Source organism: Thamnophis sirtalis, unplaced genomic scaffold (genome assembly GCF_051295495.1).
Source record: "Thamnophis sirtalis isolate CommonGarterSnake01/CBP01778 unplaced genomic scaffold, rThaSir2_p1.2 scaffold_1, whole genome shotgun sequence".
NCBI classification, from domain to species: domain Eukaryota; kingdom Metazoa; phylum Chordata; class Lepidosauria; order Squamata; family Natricidae; genus Thamnophis; species Thamnophis sirtalis.
In genome coordinates, this window is record NW_028261381.1 from 169878481 (window position 1) to 169902702 (window position 24222).

The 24222-nt window shown below is 48.0% G+C and overlaps 1 protein-coding gene across 1 annotated transcript; it reads right to left on the reverse strand.

The window, feature by feature from the left end:
• Positions 1–7691: 7691 nt before the first annotated feature.
• LOC148049842 (cytochrome P450 2G1-like) lies at positions 7692–23702 on the reverse strand. Its single transcript, XM_087703282.1, has 9 exons — positions 23492–23702; positions 16182–16344; positions 14782–14931; positions 13441–13601; positions 11941–12117; positions 9997–10138; positions 9460–9647; positions 8404–8545; positions 7692–8079 (listed from the first exon to the last, which is right to left on the reverse strand). Exons 1-9 carry the CDS (start codon positions 23669–23671, stop codon positions 7898–7900), a joined length of 1485 nt encoding a protein of 494 aa, XP_087559408.1. The 5' UTR covers positions 23672–23702; the 3' UTR covers positions 7692–7897.
• Between the last annotated feature and the right edge of the window lie 520 nt (positions 23703–24222).

The window sequence follows — 24222 nt, forward strand, 5'->3', positions numbered from 1 at the left end:
AAGAAACAACTTACATCTAAGGTTCATTTGAACCTTCTTGAGGCTGGTGATTGGAGCTGCTGGATACAAGGGGGGAGCCAGAGACAAAGAGGACTGAGGTAGGGGCCCGCGCCCCTAACGGCACGCGAATCATACATCTATAAACCAAAATAGCAATAATACATTCTGGATTAGTGTATTTGAGATTGTGATTTCATTTCCAAATGACCAGCTTAGTTCAAGGGCCAGCATGTAGCAGAGTTTAATGTGCGGCTAAAGGAGTAGTGTAAAAGGGAAGGCTTTGGTTTTATTAGTCATGATGTCTGCAGCTGGTCCAATGAAAAACTGTACAAAAGAGATGGTTTGCACCCATTCAAGAAAGGGACTGAGTTACTTGGCATTAAATTCACAGATTTTCTGGATAAATATTTAAACTGAACAGCGGGGAAAGAGAATTAATTGATACAGAACATTTCTGCCCCCATCAATCTAAAACTCATAGGGTTATCAGTGCATGTAACACAGATGTTTGTGCAGGTAAGATTATCACTCCTGCTGTCAAGCAAAAGCAAGCATTTAATAGTGAGTGCCATACCATGTGCATGAATCATACAGGTGGCAAGAAAATAGGGGCAGTCAGGCATTAACCCAAGTTATGTAGACAGTAAACACAGGGTCAATCAAAATGGACTCAAATATCTATACACCAATGCACAGAGTATGAGGAATAAACAGGGTGAATTAGAAATTCAAGTAAATGAGGGCAGATACGATATTGTTGCCATTACAGAAACTTGGTGGAATAAAACCCACAAATGGATCATATAGCTTGAGGGATTTAAATTATTTAAAAGAAATAGAGCAAATAAAAGAGGAGGTGGAGTTGCACTATATATAAGAAATAACTACATCTCTACAGAAATAGAGCACAACAATGATGAGAACTATCTTGAATGTATTTGGGTCAATATTAACGGTTGGTGGGGAAATGACATTGCCATAGGTCTATACTACAGGCCACCCAACCAAGCAGAAGAAGTAGATGAATCTTTTGCTAGTCAGCTAACTAAAGTATGTCAGAAGCACACCACAATAGTAATGGGGGATTTTAACTACCCTGACATCAACTGGGAAACAAACTCGGCACCAAGTGGAAGATCCAACAGGTTCCTAACGAACCTAGCAGACAACTTTGTTTCCCAAAAAGTAGAGAAGGGAACAAGGGGATCAGCCACATTGGACTTAATTCTCACTAACAGAGAGGAAAGGATGGAAGGTGTTGAAGCCACAGGAACCCTGGGGGAAAGTGACCATGCAATATTGAAATTCAAGATTATGCAAACACAAATAATAGAACAAAGTCAAATTAGAGTCTTGGATTTTAAGAGAGCTAATTTCAATAAACTTAGAGAGAGCTTGGGAAGAATTCCATGGATGAGAATCCTCAAGGGGAAAACAAGTAAGAAGCTTGGGAAATTTAGAAAAATGAGATTACAAAAGCCCAGTCTAGCACAATACCAATGAAGTAGAAAATTAACAGCTCCCAAAAGAAACCAGCATGGCTGCATAAAGAGCTCTCTGACAAATTGAAAGACAAAAAAGATAAGTATAAAAAGTGGAAAGAGGGAGACATAATTAAGGTAGAATATCAGCAAATAGCCCGAGCCTGTAAAGATGAAGTGAGGAAAGCTAAGGCTTACAGTGAAGAAAGGCTTGCCACAAAAGTAAAAATAACAAAAAAAAGTTTCTTCCAACATGTTAAAAACAAGAAAAAGGTTAAGGAAACAATTGGTCCATTGCTGGAAGAAAGTGGCAAGAAGGTGACAAGCAACAGGGAGAAAGCAGAACTATTTACATCTGTTTTTACACAAAGGGATAAAATAGTCCAACCTATCAAAAACAGCACCACAAAAATCAGATTAGGAACGCAAATTGAAATAGGGAAGAAAAGGGTAAGTGATCATCTGTCTATCCTAGACAAGTTCAAATCACCAGGACTGGATGGATTACACCCCAGGGTTCTGAAGGAACTGGCAGATGAGATCTCAGAACCACTGAACTATATCTTTCAGAGATCCTGGAGCACCAGGGAACTGCCAGAGGATTGGAAAAGAGCTGATGTGGTTCCCATCTTCAAAAAGGGAAAAAAAACAGATCCAGAAAACTACAGACCTATCAGCCTGACCTCAATACCAGGAAAGATTCTGGAAAAAATAATCAAGAAACGAATTAGCAAACACCTAAAAGTAAACAAAGTAATAGCCAAAAGCCAACATGGGTTTGTCAAAAAAGATCATGCCAGACTAATCTTATTGCATTCTTTGACAAAGTGACAAAATTAGTGGAGCAGAGGAATGCCGTTGATTTTGTTTACTTGGACTTCAGTAAGGCATTTGATAAGGTAGACCATAACCTACTACTAGATAAAGTAGAAGAATGTGGGTTAGACAGCATCACCACCAGATGGATTTGTAACTGGCTGACCAACTGCACTCAACATGTTGTCCTCAATAAAACTGCATCTATATGGAGGGAAGTATGCAGTGGAGTACCCCAAGGCTCTGTTTTAGGCCCAGTACACTTCAACATCTTCATGAATGATTTGGATGAGGGAATAAGTGGGGAACTCATCAAATTTGCAGATGACACCAAGCTGGCAGGAATAGCCAACACTCCAGAAGACACGCTGAAGATACAGAAGGATCTTGACAAACTTGAACGTTGGGCACTATCTAATAAAATGAAATTCAATGGTGAAAAGAGTAAGGTTCCACATTTAGGCAACAAAAACGAAATGCACAGGTACAGTATAGGTGGCACCTTGTTCAACAGTAGTAACTGTGAAAGGGATCTTGGAGTCCTAGTGGACAACCATTTAAATAGGAGCCAGCTGCGTGCAGCAGCTGCCAAAAAAAGCCAACACAGTTCTAGGCTGCATAAACAGAGGGAGAGAATCAAGATCACGTGAAGTGTTAATACCACTTTATAATGCCTTGGTAAGGCCACACTTGGAATACTGCATTCAGTTTTGGTCGCCATGATGTAGAAAAGATGCGGAGACTCCGGAAAGAGTGCAGAGAAGAGCAACAAAGATGATTAGGGGACTGGAGACTAAAATATATGAAGAACCGTTGCAGGAACTGGGTATGTCTAGTTTAATAGAAAGGACTAGGGGAGACATGATAGCAGTGTTCCAATATCTCAGGGGTTGCCATAAAGAAGAGGGAGTCAAACTATTCTCCAAGGCATCTGAGTCTAGAACAAGAAGCAATGGGTGGAAACTAATCAAGGAGAGAAGCAACTTAGAACTGAAGAGAAATTTCCTGATAGAACAATTAATCAGTGGAATTGCTCCAGAAGTTGTGAATATCCCCAACACTGGAAGTCTTTAAGAAGATATTGGGACATCTATTTGTCTGAAATGGTATAAGGTTTCCTGCCTAGGCAGGGGGTTGGACTAGAAGACCTCCAAGGTTCCTTCCCACTCTGCTATTGTATATTGTATAAGTACTAGTAAGACAAAGGAGATGGTGCTAGCTTTCCAGAAGCACAGAGAGGAACCTGCCCCACTGTATATCGAGGGGGGCTGTGTGTAGAGGATTTCCTCTTTTAAATTCTGGGGAGCGCTTATTAGTCAAGATGTCACCTGGGAAAAACAACATGTCCCTGGTGATTGGCAAGGCCCAACAGAGACTTCATTTTCTTAGAGCCCTGCGAAAAAATCAGGTGGAACAACAACTGATGACCTCTTTCTATCGGTCCACCATAGAAAGTGTCCTCACATACTGCATTACAGAACGGTAGGCTGGTTTAACAGCTGCGGAAAGGAAGGCCCTACAGAGGGGGATCAATTCGGCATGAGAAACCATTGGCTGCCCTCTGACACCACTGGGTGACATCGCCAGGTCTCGCTGCTTTAGCAGAGCAAGGAAGATGCTCAGAGATGATTCACACCCTGGTCAGTGTCTCTTTGCACTTCAACCATCGGGCTGAAGGCATCAAAGTAGAGCCAGCTGAACAGACAGGTTTAAAGATAGTTTCTATCCTGGGGCTGTGAGACTTTTAAATACAACCACAATCACTCCATGCACACGCTCGTTTTTTTTTTCCTTTTCTTTCTTTTTTTCGTTTCCGCTATAATTTTGCACCAGTGAGGCTAAATATCAGCCTCTGCTTTGCTATCGCTTTGGTTGCCATGAAACGGGGAGGGAGGGCATGGTATTTGGGAGGGGTTACTCATTGTGCTGGAGGAAGGTTCTGGAGTTTACCAGCTGATCGGACTACGCATGCGTGGGTGTTCCCGCCAGGACTAACGGCACCGACATTCCATCTTCGTGATGCCTTTTGAAGTTATCTCACACCTGACACTTGGAAGAATTATGATTGGACTGGAACTGTGATGCCAAGGGGTGGGGAATGGGCTATTCTATATATCAATCGCTTTCGCGCCTAAATAATCAGACTTCGCTTCGCTATGCCTTTAATCATTCTTAATTAGTAAAAGTACACTTGATTTCCACACATGGAGTCTCGTGGTCTTTCTTTCCTAATTAATTAATGGAGAGGTGTTGACACTAAAACCAATTTTGTTGTATTTATTTTGTACAATGACTATCATGCCATTCCTCAAGCTGTGCTCCAAACCAGAGTTTTGAACAACCTGTCGACACCTGAGGTAACTGGATCTCCCCAACAGGTGCCCGATGGAGAGCTTTGAAATGCTATGCAACCAACATTCCTCTGGCTGATGGTCTCTTCAAACAGAAACTCAAGAGGTGAAGCAACAGATGGCAGCATGCCCGTGGGCATTGGACGGGGTTTTTCTCCCTTGTTGCCTTCGTTGCTGTTGTGTTTCTGTTTGTTGAGCCCCGTCTGTGGCTGCAGGAGAGGAGGAGGAGGGCAGTGCTAGCAGCGATGGTGAAGCTATAGCGCATGTGCCGCACATGGCACACGGAGCCCTCTCTGCGGGCACACGAGCCATTGCCCACCATGTTTGCCAGCTGATTTTTGGGTTTATCCTGCAAGCACACCCATATCTTTCTCCTCCCTGCTGCCAATTACCTCCACTAGACCGATTAGATCCCACAGATTAGGCCTCCTCCGAATCCCATCCGCCGGCCAGTGTCGACTGGCGACTACCCGGAGGAGAGCCTTCTCTGTGGCTGCTCCGACCCTCTGGAACGAACTCCCCATGGAGATTTGAACCCTCACCACCCTCCAGGCCTTCCGCAAAGCCCTCAAAACCTGGCTGTTCCGACAGGCCTGGGGCTAAAGAGCTGTTGCCCCCCCCGTCTCGAATGGTATGACTGTTGTGAGTTTTAAATTATATATTGTTATACTGTTGTTTTTTAAATCTTTTGTCTGTATCCCCCTCCCCGGGGGGATAATAAATTTAAATTTAATAAACTGAACTGAACTGAACTGCAGCCCGTGCCTTCCCAGAACTTCGGAGATTCCCCCCACCCCAGCACGGTTTTGAAAAGGGAGGATTCTCCCCCTCGCAGAAACCTTCCTTCTTAAAACATCGCTGGGGGTGGGGGATAGAGAGGCTTTAAAGATTTATCTTTTGGTTGTTTTTTTATAGCAAATTTTTTAAATTATTTTTTCCCTTCTACAACACCTTACAGTCATTACATCAACATTGTTATGTCATCATACCTGTACATGTATATAATATTTCACTTCTATATTTACACACTTTATACACAGTTCTATATATATTTAGTGTTCTATAGATATATATTTATATATATTGTTTTTTGGCTTAATCAATTTTATTCTTGTTCTGCAGCCATTTGTACCAATTGTTCCAAATTTCACAATATTCCTACTCTTCTTTATCTTTTAATTTCAAGGTTAATTTGTCCATCTCTGCACAATCCAAAGTTTTTTTTTATCACTAATTCGTCCGAGGGGGTATTATTTTGTTTCCAGCATTGGGCAAATTCTATTCTAGCTGTAGTTAGCAGATGTGTTAATATGTACTTAATTTTCTTTGTATATTTCCCTTTGATTATTCCCAGTAGAAAGATTTTGGGTTTGTATTTTATCGGTTCTCCTGTAATTTCTTGCACCCATTTCCAAATTTTTGTCCAATATTTTTGTGTTTTCGGGCAGGTCCACCATACGTAATAATAAGTCCCATGTACTTTTTTATACTTCCAGCAGGTCGGCTTCATGTTTGGGTACATTTTAGCCAATCTTGTTGGTGATAAATGCCAACGATAAAACATTTTGTATATATTTTCTTTAAGTGCTGCTGATCGTGTTGGTTTATAATTTGTGTTCCAAATTCTTTCCCAATCCACAAAACATCATTGGGGGGGGGGAGGCTTTTAAGATTTATCTTTTGATTGTTGTTTTTTTAAACTAACCGAGTGAATGGAGGTGAGTTGATGGTTGAATGCAGGGGGGGACAACTCTGTAACTAAACTATGCGCCTGGGAGCTGTGGGTTGGCAAAGGTGTTGTTGCTTTGGGGGTTCCCTCATTTCTGGGTGAGCTGCTTTCCCTTCGGATGACTCTGGGCTGCAACCCATCAGCAGATGTTCCAGATCTTGGCCAGTCCAGATAGATCCACTGGTTCTGCCCAGAGAATTGCTCCAGCTCAGCTGGCACTGACGCCTGTTCTGGAATGGGCCCAAGGAGTCTGGCTCAAATAGCAGACTCAGTGCACACCAGTGCTGCTTGGTAGCCATTCTTCTCCAACCCTCCAAGGCGGGGGCAATGCAGGCCAGTTGTTCTACTGGCCCAAGAAACAGGGGCAAAAGATCCCTGGTCTTTCGTCCAGCCCTTCCCGCACCCCACAAAACTCACGGCCTGAGCGAGAGGGAGCCCACAAACAGGGGGCATCCATGCCACCTGTAAATGGACACGCTGAGTGTCACATTCGGGCAAAGGTGGGGATTTGAAATTTTTTACTACTGGTTCTGTGGGTGTGGCTTGGTGGGCGTGGCGGGGTAAGGTTACTGCAAAATCCCCATTTCCTCCCGATCAGCTGGGACTCAGGAGGCAGAGAATAGATGGGGTGGGGCCAGTCAGGGGTGGTATATGTCACCCTTTATTAACATACTTTTCCTTTCTTTCCTATCTAACTTCTAATCATGTCACCTACCTAAAAAAAAAGTGATAAGCAAAGAGAGAGAGAGAAAAGGAGAAGCAAATCAAAACAAAACAACAAAAAAAGAGAGAAATCATCCATCCATCCATCGTCTCTTGCCCGCTCCAATACTTTTTATTGCTATCAGTGGTGGGATTCATTTTTTTTTACTACCGGTTCTGTGGGCGTGGCTTGCTGGGCGTGGCAGGGGAAGGATACTGCAAAATCCCTATTTCCTCCCAATCAGCTGGGATTCAGGAGGCAGAGAATAGATGCGGGCGGGGCCAGCCAGAGGTATTATTTACCGGTTCTCCGAATGACTCAAAATTTCCACTACCGGTTCTCCAGAACCGGTCAGAATCTGCTGAATACCACCTCTACATTCAGGGCCATCTGGTCTGGGACAGGCTGGGGGCCGAGGGGATTTCGTGGCTTTTTATGGTAACGTGCTGGGCAGATGACCGTTTCTCTGGCTTTCGCTGTCTCTTACTTCTTTTGCTTTGCTCTCTTGAAGCACTACCATGTAGGCCACCTAGATTTACCCCAGTGATTGTGCTGGGGCACAATAACAACCAGGAAAGAAGCCCTCACACACAGACAGACACAGACACAAGTTCAGGTCACCTGCATCCCCGCAAAGCTTTATATTTTCAAGGCAAACACCTGGAAGAAGAATATTTTCCCAGCCCCTCAGAGATCCTGGCCCCGGGTGGGGCGCAGAGAAGGGGACCGTACATCCCCCCCCTGAAGGTCCAGCTGGTGCAAAAGCACAGGAGCCCAGAGGCAGAGCGCACTTGCCCATCTGCTTAGCTCCCTCCGCTTAGCGGGGGACAACCGAGAGCTCATACAGAGGCGGGATGGTGGCAAAGCCGAACTCCTGGGGTGTCAGGTTGATGTCCTTGGGTTCCACCACGGGCTTCAGCTGGAACCGCTGCAGGATGGTGGTGAAGAAGAGGAAGAGCTCCATCCGGGCCAGGGCTTCCCCCAGGCAGATGCGCTTCCCTGCGAGGAGAGGCCGGGAGAAGCAGTTTAGAGCAGGGGTCTCCAACCTTGGCAACTTTAAGCCTGGAGGACTTCAACACCCAGAATTCCCCAGTCAGCTTTGCAACTTTAAGCCTGGAGGACAATTAGTCTGGGCTCCTGAGTGGCCAGTGGGGACAAAGGGGCATCCAGCTTGTGCAAGAAATGCCGAGGCAGCTCCCAATGCCAGCTTGGCATGGAAACCGGAAAAGCAAGCTGTAAAAGGAAAAATGCGAAGGGCAGCCTAGATGCCTGTCCCGGGAGGGTGTGTGTTGTGGGGAAAAGAGGGGCTCGGTGTGGCTGTACCTGCGGAGAAGGGGAAGAAGGCGTCATTCCTTTTCAGCCGTCCCTTCTCATCCAGGAAGTTCTCCGGGTGGAACCCTTCGGGGCTTTTAAACTTGGTGCCATCGTGCAAGACGGTGGTGAGCAGGGGATATATTTCTGTGCCCTGAGGAAGAGAAGGGGCAGTGGTTCATTTGGCCAGGGGGCACAAGATGCCCGAGCGATCTGGGGAAGGCGGCCAAGAGACGATCTCCTTGTATGCAGTGATGGAGCAGGGAGTCCTGGTTTGAACAGTTGCTGATTGCCTGGGTTTTTCTACCCTTCTGTCCTGCCAATCCTTTCGAACACCCTACCCCCATTGCACCTGGCCGGCTGGGTGGGCATAGAGGGGGTACTGCAGTGGTGGGATTCAAAATATTTTACTACCGGTTCTGTTGGCATGGCTTGGTGGGCGTGGCAGTGGAAAGATTCTAGAAAATCTCCAGTCCCTCCCCACTCCAGGGGAAGGATACTGTAAAATCCCCATTCCCTCCCCACTCCAGGGGAAGGATACTGTAAAATCCCCATTCCCTCCCCACTCCAGGGGAAGGATACTGCAAAATCCCCATTCCCTCCCCACTCCAGTGGAAGGATACTGTAAAATCCCCATTCCCTCTCCACTCCAGGGGAAGGATATTGTAAAATCCTCATTCCCTCCCCACTCCAGGGGAAGGATACTGTAAAATCCCCATTCCCTCCCCACTCCAGGGGAAGGATATTGCAAAATCCCCATTCCCTCCCGATTAGCTGAGACTCGGGAGGCAGAGAATTGATGGGGGCGAGGCCAGCCAGAGGAGGTATTTATCGGTTCTCCAAACTACTCAAAATTTCCGCTACCCAGAACCTGCTGAATACCATCTCTGGGGTACTGCCTCTGGGCCATTAGCACTCTCCAGCCAGGGCTCCTGCCTCCTGGCCAGCCCTCCACGGCCCCTTGATCTCTCTGCCCCGATCCTGCTGGGCAGCCCAGCCAGCACCCAGGGTGGCAACATGCCAGCCCCATGCCCCTTTGGCCAGTCTCCCTTTCCCCAAGGCTCTGACCTTCGGAATGAGGTAGCCTCTGAATTCCGTGTCGCGGGTGACCGAGTGGGGCACATTCATGGGGATGAGGTCGCTGAACCGTTGCACCTCGTGGATCACTGCATCCACGTAAGGCATCTGGCTCCGATCCTCAATGTTGGGTATCCGGTTCTGGCCAATCACGTGGTCGATTTCTTCCTGCATCCTTGCTGGCAAAAAGTGGCCTTAACTTAGTGGCTTCAACTGCACTCTCTCTAACGTGCCTGGATCAGCAGCTGAGGGACCAAAGAACTGGACAGGAGGGGTCTCCACCTGCTGAGGAGGCTGTTCCCAAGGGCTGTGGGGCTGGCATCCCCCCCTTCACCCCATGGCAGGGGAGGCTTCTGGTCTGACCTCCTCCAAGGGTGTCTCTCAGGCTGAATCCAGGCCATTGTGCATCTCACAGCAACTTTTCACTGGCCTAGCAATCCCGGTGGCACTTGGGGGCGGGGAGGGATGTTTCATGGCCTAGAGACATGTGCTGCAGTGGGGCTGAATCACACCCCCCCCACCAAATACCTTGCACTTCAGGGTACTTCATCAGCAACAGAAATCCGTATCGCAGGGTGGAGCTGACCGTCTCCGTCCCAGCAAAAAACAGGTTCAAGGTGGTCAACTCCAGGTTCTTCTGGTTGAATTCACTGTCCGGGTTGTCCTTCTCCTGAACCCAAGTGGAACCCAAGCATGTGAGAAGTTCTGGAGGTGGGGACTGAAAGGAGGCTTTCCAGCTGGATTGCAGGGTGCATACCAGGTGAGACAAGCTCTGATTGGAGGTGGACTAAGTGCTGGTTTCCCCAAAACAGAAATGGTCCCTTGGTCCTAGCGAGTGGTTGGACTGGCCAAAGGATTCCCAGAGGACAGGCTGTCTCCACTGCTCCTTTCCTGCTTCACCTGCCTCCATACCCATCTCTACCCTCTGCAGGAAAGGAGTCGCAAAGGCTGGGGGTTGTGGCCCGCTAGTGGCCAGTGGAACTGGCAGCAGATTCAGACAATGAGGAGGTTGGGGAGGAAGATGGGCCAGTCCTGGAGTCTGGGGAAGGCTCTGATGAGGGCTCTGTGTCGGAGGAAGAGAGGAGGCCAGGGCCGTACGCCAGTTATCAGCTGCCTTCGGAGTCAGACATCAGTGAGGCAGAAGAACAGCAGGAGCCTGTTCCCAGTGTGCGCATGCTCAGAGATGCCAGACGAAGAGAACAGCTAAGGAACAAGGGTCAACTTGGGGGTAAGGCCACAGGTAGAGGGTGAATGGCCCCTCCCAGAGGAAATAAAAGAGGAGCGAAAGGGGAGTGGAGTTTGCAGGAGACGATTAGTTGGCTTAATTGGTTCTGACTCTCCGAGACTCCTTGCCAAGTTCTGCAGCTATCGGCCTGTCAGCTCTCCAAGCCAGATAAGGTCTGTGACTGTAAATCCTCCCTTGAAAGACTTTGCTGGATGTGAATGAGCAGAATTCACAATCAATTAATAAAAGGGGTTTTGTATCGGGGGGTATCTTATTTTCATGGAAACAAGGTACAAGGAGTTTGCTTCATGCTCTCGGAAAGCCTCGGTTGGAACACTGGACATCCCGAGGTTACTCTTGGAAAAAGGGAGGAAAAGTGGCTTGGACCCTGGTGCAACTGCAGAGACCGTGGCCTGGTGGGCCTGGTGGGCTTCTGGACACCATATATGTCCCCTCGCTTTCCCTTTGGCTGGATTGGAAATTCTTTTTATGGGATCTGTCTGAGAAGCTCAAATCTCCCAGCCTTCCTGTCCTTTGGTGATTGTGTTTGCTTAGGAAGTATTGTAGCCTGGCAGGAGCTGTTGGAGCTGCCGCCAGACTCCGACAGCGAGGGGTCTTATGAGTCGGCCCTAGAGGAGGTGGAGGACCCTGGACAGGGTTCCGACTCCGAGCAGGGTGAGGAGAGACTGGTTGGCCACCAGGTGGCGTCTGAGTCTTGGATCACTGGGGAGGAGACAAGAGTGAGTGATCCAGAAAACACCTGTAAGTTGCTCCGGGATGCACGCCGTCGAAGGGCTACTCGGCATCAAGAACAACGGCGTAATTACAAGATGTGATTACGCTCAGCTGATGCTCATTAAGATCCTCTCCTGATTATAAAAGAGACTGCTTGTACCACGCCCTTCTGCAGAAGTCAACGTTCAAGTTAAGGACTAACAAGAAACAAACTTGGCAGGCTGGATTGCTGCCAGAGTTTGTTTGCATTGCTGCCAAGTTTTGTAGGACTTGCTGCCGGAGTGCTTATCTCTCTGTGGCTTGCAGCCAACGAGAGTCTGGACTGATTAAAAGAAACCTTCTTATTTACGTTGGTTTCGGCGTTCGTTCCTGGACGGAGAAGGGGGTTCAGAACAGGAAGGGACAGCGTGCTCCTACCCCTGGGCATCTTTTGCCCTGTGGCAAAGCCCCCTGTGCCCACCTGCAGCCTTGTAGCTGGGGAAATCATCCTTGGCTCCCTCTCTGCCTCCTACCTTCTCCATCTGGATGAGAAAACTGTCGATGAAATCCCGGGGAAAGTTGGGGTCCAGGGTCTCCTTGTTCTTCTTCACCCTCCTGGCAATGAAGAGCCTCATGTCTTCCAGGATGTCGTAGATCTTGGTGTGGGGCCCTGGGAAGTATTTCAGGATGTTGGCGTACATATCGTAGAACTGCAGGAAACGAGAGGAAAAGGATATGTCAGAAAAGGGCCCATTCCAGCTGGTGGATCAGGGTCAGAGATGGGTTCCTACCAGTTCGCACCTATTTGGTAGAACCGGTTCGTCAAATTTACCGAACCGGTTAGAAGAGGTTCCACCAGTGGACCTGGAAAGCAGGCCACACCTACAGAAGAGGTTCCAAAATTTTTTGAAACCCACCACTGGTCCTTGGATACGATTATTCTACACTATCATGCTCCTATTTATAAAACTCAGTGCCTCTGTGAAAGGTAAGGATGACTACTGTGTTTGTGGTACAATCAGAACATTGCGTGTGTTGAAGTTGTTTTAACGCAAACCAAAGATGCCTTTTAAAAAACAAGTTTACATCATATTCTTATGCATGCCAGTGCTGTGTGTGAGGTAATTTAAGGTGGTTCTGACAAGTGTCGTCGGCATCTTCATATCCGGTCACATGGGCGGCAAGCCACTCCCATCCAGTCACATGGGCGGCAAGCCACTCCCACAAAGGAGGCCACACCCACAGAGTAGGTTCGAACAATTTTTGAAACCCACCACTGATCAGGGGTGAAATCCAGCAGGTTCTGGCAGGTTCTGGAGAACCGGTAGCTGAAAGTCCCGTATCCATTGTATTTATTACATTTAACAAACATATATTTAAATTCAGATCTTTCATTATTTGCTTATTCAATTTATAATCCTTCATTTTTCAATTATTCAATATTTTGATATGTTATTTTTATATCCATCATCCATCACCCGTCATATGTAAGTTTGTTAAATGTAACAAATCTTATCAAAAGGTATGTTAACTAAGAGAGGGTGATTGGTATAAAAATAACATTTTGAAATATTGAATAATGCTAAACAATGAAAGATTATAATTCAATATAAAGGTGTGTATTATTACTAGTATCATATGTTCATTTAAATGAAACAAATATGAGTAGTGCTATTTTTTGAGGGGTATGAAGTGTATGATACACTCGTACCACACTATTCACACACTGATACAGTATGTTTGTAAAAAAATAAAAAACGTAGGGGGAAAAAAAGAATAAATCAGCAGATGCATTTGCAGGATAAAGCTGATATGAGGGGAACTTAAATAATCTTGCAGATTTTTTTTCTTTCAAGAAAAAAGGGCCCTTTTCTCCCTTCCGGCTGCCCCGTGTATCTTGGACCCGAGTTCTAATCCTCCCAAGCCACAGCAGCTGCCTAGCGTCTTCAGATAGTGCCAGCTTGTCCGAGGGAGGAGCAGTCTCGGATTCTGCCATTTGGCTGGAGGGAGGCGAGGGGCTGTGGTGTAGCTACCTGAGACCAGCTGTCGCTTATCTGCCGAAAGGAGTCGTTCATCATCTTCATGAGAGCCAGAAATTCCTTGTCTTTGTAATCGAAGCGATTGCCGAAGACGATCGAACAGATGACGTTGGACACGCAACAGCTGAGCAAGAAGATGGGGCTGAAGGGCTTCCCTGATCCAGAGGGAGAAAGAAAGGAAGGAAGGAAGGAAGGAAGGAAGGAAGGAAGGAAGGAAGGAAGGAAGGAAGGAAAGAAAGAAGGTGGGTCAACGTGTTGTAGGAACCACTTAGGCCAAAGAGATAAACAGTTTTGGGAGGGATGTAAGGTGGGTCCTCTCTTCCCTTGTATGTAATTATTTGGAGAGGAAGGGATGCCTGATGTTGCTGTGGCCCACCAGTAGCCACTGGAGTTGGCAGCAGATTCAGACAGTGAGGAGGTTGGGGAGGAACCTGGGCCAGTCCTGGAGTCTGGGAAAGGCTCTAATGAGGCTCTAATAGTTTGCTTAATTGGTTCGTGACTCTCCAAGACTCCTTGCCAAGTTTTGCAGACATCATCCAGGCAGCTCTCTCCAAGCCAGATAAGGTCTGTGACCGTAAATCCTCCCTTGCTGGATGTGAATGAGCAGAATTCACAGTCAATTAATAAAAGGGGTTTTTGTCGGGACAAGGAGTTGGCTTCATGCTCTTGGGAAGCCTCGGTCAGAACAGATGCCTCTTTACGTCAACAAAGAAAGAAACCATATTCCGTGATGCTCTTTTTCAGCCCAAGCATCTCCTGGGCCAGAAGCCTTCTAGTCCGAGCCCCTGCTCAAGGTCTCCCTGCCTCTCAGGTCCCCTCAGGCCCTGTGATTCTACGTTTATGTTCTGGACATCTTGACATCTGACCTCAATGTTGCTATAATGGGGTTGGACCAGTGGTGGGATTCAGCCAGTTCGCACCTAGTCGGGAGAACCAGTTGGTAACTTTCTAAGCAGCTCGGAGAACCGGTTGTTGGAGGAAATCTCATTTTGGTTTTTCCCACTTTACAGGACTAATCCTGTAAGGAAGGCAGGAAGGAAACATTCTGGTGTTGTTTCTAGCCTAATCTTTATTGCCCTGCTTACAGAAACTGCCTCTCCGGTTAACCCTTATGACATGTTGTTGTTACAAAGGCGAAGTGCCCATCGACCTGAGTGACATTGACTTGGCCACGGCCACATGATCACATGACCACCAAGCCCCGCCTGCCCAGCTGGTCATTAGGGAAGAGAACTGGTTGGTAAATTATTTGAATCCCACCACTGGGTTGGAAACTCGGTCGGTCCATAGACCTTTCAAACTGTCCCCTACCACCACCACCCTCCCCAGCCTCACCTTGGGTCTTCTGAAATTCCTCCAGCAGGACCTGGGCCTCCTCTTGAATCCGCTCCTCGATGGATTTCTTCCCCATTCCAAAATTCCTCAGGATGGTCAGGGAGAAACGGCGCAGCTGCTTCCAGCGATCCCCCTCGGAAAAGACAACCCCTGGGAACCAGTGGTGGGATTCAAATTTTTTTTTACTACCAGTTCTGTGGGCGTAGCTTGGTGGGCGTGGCTTGACTTGGTGGGCGTGACAGGTAAAGGGTACTGCAAAATCTGCATCCCCTCCCCACTCCAGGGGAAGGATACTGCAAAATCTTCATTCCCTCCCCATTCCAGGGGAAGGATACTGCAAAATCTCCATTCCCTCCCCACTCCAGGGGAAGGATACAGCAAAATCTCCATTCCCTCCCCACTCTAGGGGAAGGATACTGCAAAATCCACATTCCCTCCCCACTCCAGAGGAAGGATACTGCAAAATCCCCATTCCCTCCCCACTCTAGGGGAAGGATACTGCAAAATCCACATTCCCTCCCCACTCCAGAGGAAGGATACTGCAAAATCCCCATTCCCTCCCCACTCCAGGGGAAGGATACTGCAAAATCTCCATTCCCTCCTCACTCCAGAGGAAGGATACTGCAAAATCCCCATTCCCTCCCCACTCCAGGGGAAGGATACTGCAAAATCCGCATTCCCTCCCCACTCCAGGGGAAGGATACTGCAAAATCTTCATTCCCTCCCCACTCCAGGGGAAGGATACTGCAAAATCCCCATTCCCTCCCCACTCCAGGGGAAGGATACTGCAAAATCTCCATTCCCTCCCCACTCCAGAGGAAGGATACTGCAAAATCCCCATTCCCTCCCCACTCCAGGGGAAGGATACTGTAAAATCCACATTCCCTCCCCACTCCAGGGGAAGGATACAGCAAAATCTCCATTCCCTCCCCACTCTAGGGGAAGGATACTGCAAAATCTCCATTCCCTCCCCACTCTAGGGGAAGGATACTGCAAAATCCACATTCCCTCCCCACTCCAGAGGAAGGATACTGCAAAATCCCCATTCCCTCCCCACTCCAGGGGAAGGATACTGTAAAATCCCCATTCCCTCCCCACTCCAGGGGAAGGATACTGCAAAATCTGCATTCCCTCCCCACTCCAGGGGAAGGATACAGCAAAATCTCCATTCCCTCCCCACTCCAGGGGAAGGATACAGCACAATCCCCATTCCCTCCCCACTCCAGGAGAAGGATACTGCAAAATCCCCATTCCCGCCCCACTCCAGGGGAAGGATACTGCACAATCCCCATTCCCTCCCCACTCCAGGGGAAAGATACTGCACAATCCCCATTCCCTCCCCACTTCAGGGGAAGGATACTGCAAAATCTGCTCCTGCCCCACCAGTCTGGGGCCCTCACCATGATCCTGGAAGAACCTCTGCAGGGTAGGCATGGTTTTCCTCCCGGAGAATTCTTCCGCCTTGTCAATCAGGGCCTCCTTCACTGCTTCGTAGCCACACAAGACCACAATTGGTCGGTTTCCAAAGTAGATCGTGAAGACGGGGCCGTATTTTTCCCTCAGCTGCACAGGGACCAAAAGGAGAGATGGAAATACAGGCAGTCCAATGGTGGGTACCAGTAGCCGCTGGGAGCAGTAGCCACCATACCAGAACGGTGCTTTGGTGGGCCCACCTACTCGCCTGCGTTCCTTACCTGTATTTAAGCCAACCGGGCCATTTGCACATGCACGCGCACTGTACGGCCCCTGCGTGATCTCCGCCGAGCAGGTGGAGCGTCGCAGGGCAGTGGGTGAGCATGCGTGCGCAGCATATGTACCTGAGGTGAACGGCTGGCCCTGTCGCAGCATACCTGTTGCGACGGGATCCAGAACCCACCAAGGAGGCAGTCCTCGACTTGCAACCACAATTGAGTCCAACATTTATTTGTTGTTAAATGAGACATTTGTCAAGTGAGTTTTGGCCTCTTTTACGATTTTTCTTGCCACCGTTGTTAAGTAAATCACTGCAGTTGTTAGTAACCCGGTTCTTAAGTGAATCTGGCTTCCCCACTGACTTTGCTTGTCAGATCACAAAAGAGGATCACAGCAGCGGTGAAATTCATTTTTTTTACTACTGGTTCTGTGGGCGTGGCTTAGTGGGTGTAGTGTGGCTTGGTGGGCGTGGCTTGGTGGGCGTCGCAGGGGAAGGATACTGCAAAATCCCCATTCCCACCCCACTCTGGGGGCAGCCAGAAGTGGTATTTGCCAGTTCTCCGAACTACTCAAAATTTCCGCTACCGGTTCTCCGGAACCTGTCAGAACCTGCTGGATTTCACCCCTGGACCACGGGACCCAGAGACGTTGCAACCGTCCAAAATACGAGACTGCTGCCGACAGTCCGAATTTTGATCACGTGATCATGGGGATGATGCAAAGATCGTAACTGTGAAAAACAGTTGTAAGTCACATTTTCTAGTACTGTTGTAATTTTGAATGGTCACTAACAAAGTGTTGTAAGTCAAGGACAACCTACACTTCGATCCAACTCTCCAGAGTTAGATGGCCCCGTGCATGGTTTTACTTCAGGTGAAGATGGGTGGCTATGTACACCTTCTCTGAGGGGAGGGAAGCAGCCATGGCTGAAATCCTTCCCAGAGAGAAAATGGGCCACAGCAGAGGTGGGATTCAGCAGGTTCTGACCAGTTCTGGAGAACCGGTAGCGGAAATTTTGAGTATTTTGGAGAGCCAGTAAATACTACCTCTGGCTGGCCTCGCCCCCATCTATTCTCTGCCTCCTGAATCCCAGCTGATTGGGAGGAAATGGGGATTTTACAGTACCCTTCCCTTGTCATGCCCACCAAGCCACACCACACCCACCAAGCCACGCCCACAGAACCGGTAGTAAAAACATTTGAAGGGAGACAAAGAGAAGGGGAAAGGGCGGGAAGGGGAAGAAGAAGAATAGGAGTAGGGGTAAGGGAAGAAGGAAGGGGAAGGAGAGGAGGAAGAAAGAAAGTAGAGAAGGGAGGGAGGGAGAAAAGAAAGGGAAAACAAGAGGGTGTTACAACAGGAGGAAGGAATGGTAAATAAAGCAACCCAAACTGTATATTATAACCTATTAAATGAAATAATAAATGGATAAGAAAGACAAATGTAAAGAAGAATAACAATCATGTGAATGTATACTTACAATGGTATGTAAGAGAATAAAAAATAAATAAATAATTGGCAAAATAATAATAATTGGCCCCGCCCCCATCTATTCTCTCTGCTTCCCGAGTCTCAGCTGAGCAGAAGGAAACGGGAATTTTGCAGTTTCCTCCCCCTGCCATGCTCACCAAGCCACACCAACCAAGCCACACCCACCAAGCCATGCCCACTAAGCCACGCCCACCAAGCCATGCCCACAGAACCGGTAGTAAAACTTTTTGAATCCCACCACTGGGCTATGTGGTGCTTCTTTCATCTGCCCCACCCTGCAGGGTTCCTCTTTCCCCAGATGGATCACCAACCTGCCTCAGTAGGGAGCTGCATCACCCAGCTTTGGCGGAGCGACTGATTGTCTTGATTCCTGGAGCCTCCCCATCTCAAATTCACCAATGGGTGTAACCACGAAAAGCCAAACCAGGTCAGCCTGAGGACGAACACGGCTAGAGAACTGAGTGGGTTCCCAGGGCTGCAGGCTGGACGAAGGAGAAAGCGGCCCCTTTGTGCCTTTGTGAGCAGACTCAGAGGCGCCCTTGCCAGAGGCCGACCCTCTCAGGCTCCCCGTGCGGAAACCTGGAAGGGTTGGGATTGTTACGTTCTAAGTTCCCTGGCTGGTCCGTTCCTTTGGCGGGAACTACAGCTGGCTTCTGATTTTGATTTTCATTTTTTTAATTTTTAATTCTCTTATATACCATTCTAAGTATACATTCACGTAATTGTTATTTTTCTTTACATTTATCATTCTTATACATTTAATAGGTTATAATATACAGTTTGGGTTGCTTTATTTACTGTCCCTTGTTGTGACACCATCTTATTTTCCCTTTCTTTTCTTTCTCCCTCCCTCCCTTCTCTACTTCCTCCCATCCTCCTCTCCTTCCCCTTCCTTCTTCCCTTACCTATCCTACTCCTACTCTTCCTCATCCCCTTCCTACCCTCTCTCCTTTTCTTTCTCTCCCTTCCATCCTCCTCTCCTTCTCCTTCCTTCTTCCCTTCCCTTTCTCCTACTCCTACTCTTCCTCGTCCCCTTCCTACCCTCTCTCCTTTTCTTTCTCTCCCTTCCATCCTCCCCTCCTTCCCCTTCCTTCTTCCCTTCCCTTTCTCCTACTCCTACTCTTCCTCGTCCCCTTCCTACCCTCTCTCCTTTTCTTTCTTTCCCTTCCATCCTCCTCTCCTTCTCCTTCCTTCTTCCCTTCCCTTTCTCCTACTCCTACTCTTCCTCGTCCCCTTCCTACCCTCTCCTTTTCTTTCTCTCCCTTCCATCCTCCTCTCCTTCTCCTTCCTTTTTCCCTTCCCTTTCTCCTACTCCTACTCTTCCTCGTCCCCTTCCTACCCTCTCTCCTTCTCTTTCTCTCCCTTCCTTCCTCCTCTCCTTCCCCTTCCTTCTTCCCTTCCCTTTCTCCTACTCCTACTCTTCCTCATCCCCTTCCTACCCTCTCTCCTTCTCTTTCTCTCCCTTCCATCCTCCTCTCCTTCTCCTTCCTTCTTCCCTTCCCTTTCTCCTACTCCTACTCTTCCTCGTCCCCTTCCTACTCTCTCCTTCTCTTTCTCTCCCTTCCATCCTCCTCTCCTTCTCCTTCCTTCTTCCCTTCCCTTTCTCCTACTCCTACTCTTCCTCGTCCCCTTCCTACCCTCTCTCCTTCTCTTTCTCTCCCTTCCTTCCTCCTCTCCTTCCCCTTCCTTCTTCCCTTCCCTTTCTCCTACTCCTACTCTTCCTCATCCCCTTCCTACCCTCTCTCCTTCTCTTTCTCTCCCTTCCTTCCTCCTCTCCTTCCCTTTCCTTCTTCCCTTCCCTTTCTCCTACTCCTACTCTTCCTCGTCCCCTTCCTACTCTCTCATTCTCATTCTCTCCCTTCCAACCTCCTCTCCTTCTCCTTCCTTCTTCCCTTCCCTTTCTCCTACTCCTACTCTTCCTCATCCCCTTCCTACCCTCTCTCCTTTTCTTTCTCTCTCTTCCTTCCTCCTCTCCTTCCCCTTCCTTCTTCCCTTCCCTTTCTCCTACTCCTACTCTTCCTCGTCCCCTTCCTACCCTCTCTCCTTCTCTTTCTCTCCCTTCCATCCTCCTCTCCTTCCCCTTCCTTCTTCCCTTCCCTCTCCTACTCTTCCTCATCCCCTTCCTACCCTCTCTCCTTTTCTTTCTCTCTCTTCCTTCCTCCTCTCCTTCCCCTTCCTTCTTCCCTTCCCTTTCTCCTACTCCTACTCTTCCTCGTCCCCTTCCTACCCTCTCTCCTTCTCTTTCTCTCCCTTCAAATTTTTTTACTACTGGTTCTGTGGGCGTGGCTTGGTGGGCATCGCTTGGTGAACTAAGCTGGCTTCTGATTGGCCAGCCGCCTGATAGCCGACTATAAAAGGAGGTGTCATGGAAAAATCCGACAGGGCCTCTGTCACTGGATTACTAGTAATCCTTGGAACATAACCAGAGGTCCTCTGCTGTGAAAACCGGCCTCCACTGCTGTTTGAAGGGCAACAATGAGGGGGCACTTCACTTTTGTCCTGGACTGACCCGAGAGTCATTCAGCTCAGAGGTGATTTACACATAACTTTGGAGTCCACTTCTTGGAACAGGAACATAAATATTGGTCATTTATTGAATAAACATTTCTTTATTTATCATGTTGCCTAACACCTGTGTATACCTTAGTGACTAGTCCAAAGAAAAATTGCACAATGCCCCGAAGTCGCACCAAGGCAGGGGAAAGATACACACACACACAAACAGACACGCACTCCCAAAGTATTGGAAACAAAGCTTCCAAAATTCTAGAAATGGGCTCTAGGGGATCTTTTGACAATGGTGGCAGCATTTGTATCCTTCAGGTGCGTAGTTTAGGAAAGGAGATATTTGCATTTCCTGATGCTTCATCATTAATATTCCTGGCACTAGACTAATTAAGGAAGGCTGACCCCCTTTGGAGCACCTCCAAAGAATGGAGGCCTTTGAACTCTGGTGCTGGAGAAGACTCCTGCGAGTCCCTTGGACTGAAAAGCGATCCAACCGGTCAGTCCTAGAGGAGATCAACCCTGACTGCTCTTTAGAAGTCCAGATCCTGAAAAGGAAACTCAAGTACTTTGGCCACCTGATGAGAAGGAAGGACTCCCTGGAGAAGAGCCTCATGCTGGGGAAAGATGGTGGGCAAAAGAAGAAGAAGGGGACGGCAGAGAAGGAGGTAGCTGGATGGAGTCACCCAAGCAGCAGGCATGAGCTTAAATGGACTCCAGAGGATGGTAGAAGACAGGAAGGCCTGGAGGAACGTTGTCCTTAGGGTCGCAATGGGTCGGACACGACTTCGGAACTAACAACAAGACTAATTAAAAATGGGTGATAGTGGAGGTGGCTACTCTTATGTTATAGAATTGCTCCCCAAAACAACCTCTGTGCCATGTTTTTTTTTACTACCGGTTCTGTGGGCGTGGCTTGGTGGGCGTGGCTCAGCTTGGTGGGCGTGACAGGTGAAGGATACTGCAAAATCTGCATCCCCTCGCCACTCCAGGGGAAGGATACTGCAAAATCTCCATTCCCTCCCCACTCTAGGCTTCCCTCTGCCAGCCGAATAGTCTTGACAACGTTCCCCAAGGAAAGCAAACCCTTTTCCCAGCCCCATCAGACTTCTTGAGAACCGCTTTAGCCTAGAAAAGTGTTCTCTAATCTTGGTTTGTGTGGTTCCTGGGGAAAACACTCAATCGGCTTGATCAGAAGGCAATTCCGCCAATGCTTAGATGGGACATCCAAGGAATAGACATAGATGGAGACTTAAGAGAGGGATGGAGGAGAGAAGTAAAAAAAAAAAAAGCATAGCAAGTGAAGTATCGAAGCGGGCAAGGGACGATGGGTAAATGATTCTTTTTTCTTTCTTGCCTGCTGTTTTGTTTTTCCTTCTACCCCTCTTCATTTAAAGCAGTGTTTCTCAACCGTGGCGACTTTAAGTCCTGTGGACTTCAACTCCCAGATTCTGGGAGTTGAAGTCCACAGGACTTAAAGTCGCCAAGGTTGAGAAACATTGATATAAAGCATAGGAACTAAAGTATAAAGCAGGCAAGAGATTATGGATGGATGATTCCTCTTTTTGATTCTTGATTTGAACTGTCTTCTCCTATATCTCCCTCTCCATTCCTCTTCTTTCTCTCTCTCTCTCTCTCTCTCTCTCTCTCTCTCTCTCTCTCTCTCTCTCTCTCTCTCTCTCTCTCTCGGCAGGTGACACAATTAGAAGTTAGACAGGAAAGAAATAAAAAGATTTCTAATAGAGAGTGATATGATTAAAAGCTTTCCAAAGAATAGAGGACTTTGAACTCTGGTGCTGGAGAAGACTCCTGCGAGTCCCTTGGACTGCAAGGCTATCCAACTGGTCAGTCCACCCATGGATGGATGATTCCGCTTTTTGATTCTTGATTTGAACTGTCTTCTCCTATATCTCCCTCTCCATTCCTCTTTTCTCTCCCCCCCCTTCTCTCTCTCTTTGTAGGAGGTGACACAATTAGAAGTTAGACAGGAAAGGAAGAAAAAGATTTCTAATAGAGGGTGATATGATTAAAAGCTCTCCAAAGAATAGAGGACTTTGAACTCTGGTGCTGGAGAAGACTCCTGCGAGTCCCTTGGACTGCAAGGCTATCCAACCGATCAGTCCACCCATGGATGGATGATTCGTCTTTTTGATTCTTGATTTGAACTGTCTTCTCCTATATCTCCCTCTCCATTCCTCTTTTCTCTCTCTCTCCCCCTCCCCTCTCTCTCTTTGTAGGCAGGTGACACAATTAGAAGTTAGACAGAAAAGGAAGAAAAAGATTTCTAATAGAGGGTGATATGATTTAAAGCTAGAGTAAATAAAGGGAATATCAACATTTCTTTTTGATAAAATGAAAGTCGTCATGAGAAATAGGTGGAATACTTGAATAACGATAGACTTTAAGCAAATACAGATGTGTATTGTTATGGGAATTTCATAAATTGACTGAATGTATAATAATGTTTAATTTAATTAGTTTTGTTTGTACTGGAATATATGGTGCCCAGCAGAGGTGGGCTGCTCCCAATTTGGCCAAACCAGTAGTGGTAGTGCGGGAGGCTCCACCCACCTGCCCGGACACTTCTGTGCATGCGCGTGTGAATCGGTAGAACCAGGATTTGCAACCCACCTGACATCCAGGTGCCACATTGCTCACGCATTAATTTGACATTTTTATAAAATACAATAAAATAACATATTTTTTTAAAAAGGCAACTCCGCCAAATTTGAGATACGATGGCCAAGGGGGAAACTCCTTTCCCAGTCTTCACATAGGTGTGAGTGCCTAAATGGAAGCCAAAGAAGTAAAGAAAGACCAATCCAGATTGGATCTCGGAAGAAGATTCATGGAAGCTACAGGAAGATGGTGCTGGAACGAGACGGCTGAGAGCATTTGGGATCGTGGAGAAGGAAGACCCCGGGTGCTGGCTGAGGAGACCCAAGAAGGAGACCTGGGCAAGATGGGAGTGGACCTGGGGAGAACGTCTCTGGGGGCTTCCCCTGGGCAAGAGCGGGGGACTTACCTTGAAGAGGGACTGCAAGGTTTCGGATGCCTTAATCTGCAGGCAATTCCCAATCAGGGGCAGAGGAGTGGGTCCCGGAGGCAGTCGGCCCCTGGCAGAGGACTTCCTCCGGAGGAAGAGCAGGGTGAGGCAGGAGAGGTAGGCGACCAAGAAGAGGGAGACTGTGCTTGTCAGCTCCATGGTGTCAGCCTCTTCCCAGGCTCAGTGGGGTTGTGGGCATTTATCTGGGGCTGGGTTTGGCACCACTTCTGGGTTATGTAAGAGCACCAGGTAAATAAATGTATGAAATACTTAATCCCGGATGCTGGTGCCAAACCAAGAAAGAAAGGGTGGGTTTTTTAATGTAACGTATGCCCTAGAGTTCATCAGCATTTTCTCTGCAAAGTGCTCATGCCATGATTCATCTCTTTGCTTCTCTTTGTTTTTCCCCTGGTGCCCAGGGGAAAGGCTGCATTGCTGCCCAGGGACGGTGCTGGCATTAGGGGTCTCCCTCTGCCTCTCAGGCCCAGGGACCCGGAGAGGGAGGCAGTGGTAGGCCTGGGGATGGGGACCAGACAGTTCCTTCAGGCAGGGCAAGATCTGCTGGGGATGAAGTGGATTGATTTACAACATCAATCCACTTCATGGATCTCCTCCGGATTCCATCTGCCAGCCAATGTCGGCTGGCGACTCCCCGGGGGAGAGCCTTCTCTGTTGCAGCTCCGGCCCTCTGGAACGAGCTCCCTGTTGAG

What these genes read in the sequence shown, in the direction of transcription:
- LOC148049842 (XM_087703282.1), bottom strand. Translation starts at nt 23,671, where the DNA reads ATGGAGCTGACAAGCACAGTCTCCCTCTTCTTGGTCGCCTACCTCTCC. An exon ending in TTCTCATCCAGATGGAGAAG is followed by an intron (nt 10,139 to 11,940) that starts GTAGGAGGCAGA and finishes ACTTGGGTTCAG; the next exon opens with GAGAAGGACAACCCGGACAG. An exon ending in GAAGTACCCTGAAGTGCAAG is followed by an intron (nt 9,648 to 9,996) that starts GTATTTGGTGGG and finishes ACTTTTTGCCAG; the next exon opens with CAAGGATGCAGGAAGAAATC.